Here is a 7,065-nt window from a genome sequence, read left to right as displayed (position 1 = left end):
AGGAAAGACAGAGGGAGCAGTGACGTGCCCTGTACCCCGGTGCCCTATCCCTTTCTCTCTCTGGCCCTGGAACAAATGACGGAAGGAGGCACCACAGGGAGCTCTGCAGTCGTGCTGAGAGGCTCTTCAGAAGTCGGGCCTTCAGGGCAGTGCCCACTGCACACTCAGGGACTTCCCCGTGAGTCAGTCAACTAGAGTGTCAGCTTCCTCCCTAGGAAAAGGGAGTGTGTCTTGTTCACATTTGTGTCCCCAACACCCAGGAGAGTACCTGACACTTAAAATGGGCTTAGCACATACATGTTGAATGAGCTTAACGATGGGTTACTAGTAGTAGTAAGAACTAACATTTATGAATCAACTTATTACTTATGTATACTGTGTGAAATTAATTTTGTTTTGTATTGTTTAACAGATGCGTGACTTTTAAGTCGAGGACAAGGACAAGCACGAGGAAACGTTCCTTATGAAGCCCTTTATTCAGTCAGATAGGCAGCCCCCAAGCAGGAACTCTGGAGCAGGGAGCCTGGAGAGAAGCCCACGGGGCAGGAGAGCTCCAGGATGAAGGAAAGCAAAGGTGATTCCGAGGGGGAGGAAGCCCCAGATAAAGCAGCCTCAGCCAGCAGGCACTTTAATTCCAGGATCCTAGAAAAGTGTGTCTGAAGGAGGTTTAAGGCATTTTGGAGAGCTTTTACCTCACAAATGCAAACTTGCCTCCTCCCAGTATTACATAACAGGGCCAAGGACTTGACTGCCTGTGTTTGTGTGGCTTTTGAGAGAAGCCTCATGACAAAGAGCTCTTGCCCCATGTGCTGAGTAATCTTCAGGGCTTGCAATTTCTCAACGCTTCAATCACATCTTCAGTTAAGAAGAAAAACCTGGGACCACCCTGTGGCATACTAGTTAAGCTCACGTGCTCTGCTTCCATGGCCCAGGGTTCAGGGGTTTGGATCCCAGACATGGACCTACACACCACTCATCAAGCCATGCTGTGGAGGCATCCTGCATACAAAACAGAGGAAGACTAGCACGGATTTTAGCTCAGGCACAACCTTCCTCAAGCAAAAAGAGGAAGATTAGCAACAGATGTTAGCTCAGGGCCAATCTTCCTCACCAAAAAAAGAAAGAGAAGGAGAAGAAGAAAAATCCTATTTGTTACCCTAGAAAATACTGTTTTCTCTCCATAATTCATAGGGTAGATGCAGAACAATTTTTTTCTGGGTTCAATCACATACCTGCCTTTGCTCTGAAGGAATAGGATAAGGGGGTCTCCTGGCCTATACCCTGGCCCTCCCAAGAAGCCAGGCCCCCTTCGCTATCACCCGACCCTATCCTGGGCTCCCCACCAGATAAGAAGACTTTCCAGAGTCCCACAGCCAGTCAGTAGTGGAGCCAACATGCAAATTTAAGACAACTCCATAGCCTGCTCTCTTACCCGTTATTTCCAGGGTGAATTCCGACCCAAAGGGATCGGAGGGAATAGCTGTCCACCAGACCGAAGCACACTCCTCCCAGCCCTTGAACTTCTCCTGAGGTGTTCCAAATTCCCCTTTCCCACAGTCTCTGCTTGAAGGATTTGCTCCTTGCTTCAGAGACCTAATTATAGAACACCCGGTCTTTGCTCATGCAGCGGCTCGACACATAGCCCCTAAGCACCCAAAGCTTTGTCACTGATTTCTCCCCAAGGCTCTGTTTTCTTTCCATGAAACCCTGCAAGAGCCCTGGATTCCCGATTTCCTGGCTCAGCAGGCGGCTTCACGAGGCTGCCACTCCACGTCTCGCTAATCTGAGAGGCCCAATGGCTCCTCCATCCTGGTTCTACGTCCGGGAACAAGTCGGGTCCTCGGGCTCCAGGTCAAAGCGGGGCGGTCTGAGACCCAGCGCCCGCCCGGACCCGCGGAGCCCAAGGACCAGGTCGCGCCACCGAACTACGTTTCCCACAGTGCTCCGAGAAGTCGGGGCTGCTGAGGCCCAGGGTCCGAAGGACGGGCTCGCGCGGAGCCTCCTGGGAGTTGTAGTCTTGTCCGCTCGCGCCGGCGCTGCTGCGGGCTCAGCGCGGGCCTTTGTCTGTCTGCGGGCGCGCGCCGCTGCGGTGAGTGTGGCCGCCGGCCGGGTCCTTGCGCCCGGGCGAGGCGGGGCTGAGCCGGTAGGCCGCTGCGCCCGGGCCCTCCGGGGCCCCCGCGGCACTGAGCAGGCCACGCCGGCCTGGGCAACGAGGGAGGCCCGCCCCGAGGGGAGAGGTCTGCGGCCCGCAGAGAAGGGTCCGGCTCGAGCGGAGCGCGGGGTGCTGAGGTCCAGCACGCACGGGGGGCTTGGGGGTGCCTGAGGCAGGAGAGGGAGTCTGCCCGGAACAGCAGGGCCCCTCCGACGGGCGTGGGTGAAGACCTCGCATCCTGGAGACACGGGAGGGGGAGCCGCAGGCAGGTGTGCCCCGGCTCCGGTGAGGGTTTCAGAAGATGGACAGGGGAAAGGACGGTCTCTCCAGGGAGGGTGACCGGGCGAGAGGACAGACTCCTCTGGGTGGAGAATGGGAGAAAGGACGAAGTGGATCAGCTGTGGAGAAAATAACCACTCTTACCCAAAATCTCCTAACCCTGAAACTGTCCCCAAGAGTTCCCAAGACAGCAAAATTACCCCCTCTTCTGGTCCTCTCCTGAGGACTCTCAGCTTTAGGCCTTAAATCTGTAGGTCATGTCAGAGACCCTTCACATTTGAGTCTTTTATTCTCCCAGGAGCCACCTGACATGAGTGTTTTTAACCTATTTAGTGAGGAAAGAGAGTCAGGGCTATTTGGTTACTTGCCCAAGGTCATAGGGAGCAGGAGTGAGGTGAGAATCCAGGTCTCTCATGGCCTGCTTCTGAGCTTTCCCAAAGAATAAAGAGTCTTTCTGTTAGGAAAAGCCACATTTTCTATTATGAAGCCACTTTCTCCAAAATCTTCAGGAAATTAATTCCCCAGACTTGTGATCTAGGGAGAAAAATAAGACAATTTCCCTTTATTAATAAGGGAGATTCCTGAGATGCAGCTGAGTTGCTCGTTGCTGAAGATCTCACAGCATGTGGAGAGGCAGAGCTGCCAATTTGACCCGTTTGTTTGACCAAACTCTATCTGCTGGACCACCCAAGGACCGAGTCCAACCTCAGGCAGCAGGTGCCACGTACCTTCCCCTGGCTTTTGGTGGATGTGCAGTTGTTGAGCAGTAACACCTTGAGCTTCCAAATGAATGTACCGTAGTGTCCGGGGACTCAGATAGAGGATTCCTGTGTAGCTTGTACTCCAAAGTGGAGCTGAGTCCTCCAAATAAGAGTTTAAAATGCCTCTCCAGTCATCACAGCATGTAGCAGAATGTGAAATTGTCAGGAAGACCAGGTGCTTAGGTTAACAAAACAAAGAATTGTAGCATCACATTGCTATTTCGTTAAATCAGGAGGCCAGCATTTTGATGGGACATAGTAGAGGGATTATACATTGAACCACTGTGTAAAGTGTAAGAATTCAGTAAATAGGGTCCTGAAGTAAGGAGAGAATAGTCTTTAAAAAAAAACAGTAGAAAAAGATAACATGGAGCAAGAGGATTCCTAGGATCTGGAAGAGTAGTAAAGTCTGGTCAAGCCCTGTCCCATTCTGTTCCATTTCCTAAGAATTCTAACAGCTGTTTAGTGATGAGGAACCAGAGAATTGACTAGTGTAAGGGCACAGGCTTTGGATCCAGAAAGTATCGGTTGAACCTTTGAAACACCTTGACTCCTTACTGGCTCTGAGAATTTGGGCAAGTTATTTACCCTAGTTCATGTGCCTGTGGCTTGGTTTTGGAGTCTGAAGTAGGTCTTCCTTTTCCAAGAATTGACAAGTATTTACAGTTCCTCAGAACTTGTATTGTATCTTGAAGAGTAGGAGGGGGTGGGTCTGGATCTGGAGCCTCCTCAGAATTGCTAAAAGGTAACATAGGGAATCTCTTGTCTGTCCTTATAACCTAGGGGGGAACTGGAGAGGAGAGCTGGAGCCATTTCCATCGTGGAACTAATCATGGAGCCTGAAACGTGGGTTTTTTAGAATCTGAATTCCTTTGGAGGCTTGGAGGACAAAATAGCAGGTGCTTAGGTGGGGGGAAGGAAGTGGAAGTTTCACTCACATGCCAAGGCTAAGGTACAAAAGGAGTGGCCATTATATTGGGGTTGGCAGAAGGAGATGTGTCTTTACTCTTTGTGTTCCCTGCTTTCCCACCTCCTGCTTCCTCCTGGACTCATCTGTGTGTGGTCATGGTACCTTTCAGCCCATTTTATAGTGACATTATAGGAGACTAACATTACATCAGGCAATCCAAATTTCCTCCATTTTCTCATACCCCAAACTGGAGCTCCTGTTAACTTTAATCCTTCTCACTTATCAATTCTCCTGCCCTTTCCTCTTTATTTTTGTTGTGCTGTTTTGTTTGTGTGTGTTTGTTTTTTCCTCCTCAGGTGCTCAAGAACAGCCCATGGAAGAATCATATAAAGAGGTGGTGATTAAGGTCATACAGCAGGAGTGGACATGTTTGGATTTCCAGCAGCTACCCTGCTGGACTGTCATGGAAGATATGCCCAGAATGTAGCATTTTTCAGTGAGTGAGTCGGTTGATTGCTGGGATGCTCTCGGCTCACCATATTCCCTGTCCCTGTCCCCAGCACTGGTAGGCAGGCTGAGGAAGCAGAGGGGACATTCCTGTGGTGGAGCTCAGCATTCCTGGGGTTACAGAGAAAGCCTGCAAGCTGGAGTTAGAAATAGCAGTAGAAACAGAGCAGGAGAACAGTCCTGACATGGAGGTAGTCTCTGAGAGAATAAATGAGCGGCTTTAAATCTCAGTGCAGTCAGATGACGAAGGGTAAGGCAGGGGAACAAGGACAAAATCTCCCAAGGATGACTCCAAGAAAACTGGTGAAGTGATGAGTGGTGCAGTAGGAGGCTCAGATGCAGGGCAATATTGGAAAAATACTACCAATATCTGCACAGAAAGTGTTTAACTTCCCGACCAAAACTGATTTCAATTCCACCATAGCTTAGTGAACTGAAATAACATGGGTTTTAAAGGGGAAAATTCCTTGGATCAGATTCTATAATTGCCCTGGCTTGATCTGTGGTATCAGACAAGTTATTTAACTTCCTTGAGCACCAGGCTTATCTGCAAAATAGAACAATAAGCTCTATGTTGCAGGGTTGCAGGGACTAGAGATAATAGATGCAAAGTACCAAGGATTCTGCTGCATATTTCCTGACATCATGGAGCTTACTCCACTGTCAGGAGAGCAGACTGGAGCAGAGGTGGATTTCTCATGGAGCTAATGAAACTTAAGTTCTAGGACCCCTTTCTCACATTGGTCTCTTCAAAGCCCTGTACCTACTTTTATACTTTTTCTTGATGGAGTCCCTCCAAAATTTTAAAGCTTAGGCCCTACACAGCTTGGGTCCATACCTATTTTGGAGTTAGGTAAAACTTGAGTATGGGCCTCTATATGATCCTGGATAATTTTCTTAATTTTTCTGAGCAAACAGAGATAATCATGTCTACCTCACAAGATTACATGGTAGGCTAAATTAAACTAAATTTAGAGGCAGTACACTGCTGTGCAGCATGCCCACATTTGAATCCCAACTCTGTGCTTACCTAGCTGCGTGATCTTTGACAACCGCCCTATGCTCTCATTTCCTTATCTGTAGCAATCTTACAGGATTGTTTCCAGGATTAAATTATCTATGCAAAGTTCATGGTATATTGTCTGGCACATAATAAGCGCTCAAAGCATTGTTTCTTTTTTCCCTGTTCTTCTCACTCAGCATATTGGTGCATCTTACATGACTTCCCTCTCATTTTGCCAGATGTGATGACAGAAGCCCACCACAAATATGATCACTCTGATGCCACAGGATCCTCAAGCTGGGATTTCCAGAATTCTTTCAGAAAAGAGAAGCTGGAACAAAAATCCCCAGATTCTAAGACACTACCGGAAGACTCACCTGGAGTGAGACAGAGGGTCTACGAGTGCCAGGAATGTGGAAAATCCTTCAGGCAGAAGGGTAGTCTAACATTACATGAGAGAATCCACACTGGTCAAAAGCCCTTTGAGTGTACCCACTGTGGAAAAAGCTTCAGGGCCAAAGGCAATCTTGTTACACATCAGCGAATACACACAGGAGAGAAGCCCTATCAGTGCAAGGAGTGTGGGAAAAGCTTTAGTCAACGAGGTAGTCTGGCCGTTCATGAAAGACTCCACACTGGACAGAAACCCTATGAGTGTGCCATTTGTCAGAGAAGCTTCAGGAATCAAAGTAACCTTGCTGTTCATAGAAGAGTTCACAGTGGTGAGAAGCCCTATAGATGTGACCAGTGTGGAAAAGCCTTCAGTCAGAAAGGCAGCTTAATTGTTCACATCAGAGTCCACACAGGCCTGAAACCCTATGCCTGCGCGCAATGCAGGAAGAGTTTCCACACCAGGGGGAATTGTCTCCTGCATGGCAAAATCCACACAGGAGAGACACCCTATCTGTGTGGCCAATGTGGGAAAAGCTTCACCCAGAGAGGGAGTCTGGCTGTGCACCAGCGAAGCTGCTCACAAAGGCTCACCCTGTGACCACTCTTCAAAGGAAGTTCTCTTTATGGATTAAGAGTACATCATCCTCTGAGGTCAAGCAACCTATCCAATTCTGTGGAATGAATGGAGACTCTTTCAGAAAGACCATCATTCGTTAGGGCAAACTGACTTTTCCTCTTTACCCCAAATGAGTATGAAAAATAAACGTCGTTTATTATCATTATCACGTATGTTTCATAATTTCTGAAAGTTTATTTTGACCTAATTTCCCAAGCTATCTCCATTAATCTAGAGCGTAACTGGAGATTGTATGTAGCAGATACAGATTTTAAATTTATAGTTGACACCACCAGCCTTCTTAAAAAAATCAGGCCCTTATCAATCCCAAGGTTCTTTTCTTCTCTGCATATTCAAATTAATCTTGTTTTGCATGCAAGACCACTGGGCAGAATTAATGAGGTGAATCTAACTACTTTAATAATCCTTTTATTGAACATTGTA

The 7,065-nt window shown here is 48.1% G+C and overlaps 1 protein-coding gene across 9 annotated transcripts; it reads left to right on the top strand.

The window, feature by feature from the left end:
* Window positions 1-2,023: 2,023 nt before the first annotated feature.
* Window positions 2,024-6,790, top strand: ZNF32 (zinc finger protein 32). Of its 9 annotated transcripts, none has more exons than XM_046648785.1 (4): window positions 2,027-2,089; window positions 3,976-4,038; window positions 4,459-4,598; window positions 5,852-6,790. In XM_046648785.1, exons 3-4 carry the CDS (start codon window positions 4,529-4,531, stop codon window positions 6,601-6,603), a joined length of 822 nt encoding a protein of 273 aa, XP_046504741.1. In that variant the 5' UTR covers window positions 2,027-2,089; window positions 3,976-4,038; window positions 4,459-4,528; the 3' UTR covers window positions 6,604-6,790. The 9 variants fall into 9 exon arrangements, with proteins under 9 accessions (XP_046504696.1, XP_046504741.1, XP_046504757.1 ...); XM_046648764.1 differs by having other exon boundaries at window positions 2,034-2,089; window positions 3,976-4,091; XM_046648746.1 differs by adding an exon at window positions 3,005-3,148 and having other exon boundaries at window positions 2,062-2,089; window positions 3,976-4,598.
* The last annotated feature ends 275 nt before the right edge of the window (window positions 6,791-7,065 follow it).

The sequence above is a fragment of the Equus quagga genome, chromosome 2, assembly GCF_021613505.1.
Source record: "Equus quagga isolate Etosha38 chromosome 2, UCLA_HA_Equagga_1.0, whole genome shotgun sequence".
Taxonomy (NCBI): Eukaryota; Metazoa; Chordata; class Mammalia; order Perissodactyla; family Equidae; genus Equus; species Equus quagga.
This window is presented reverse-complemented; position numbering and strand designations above follow the sequence as displayed.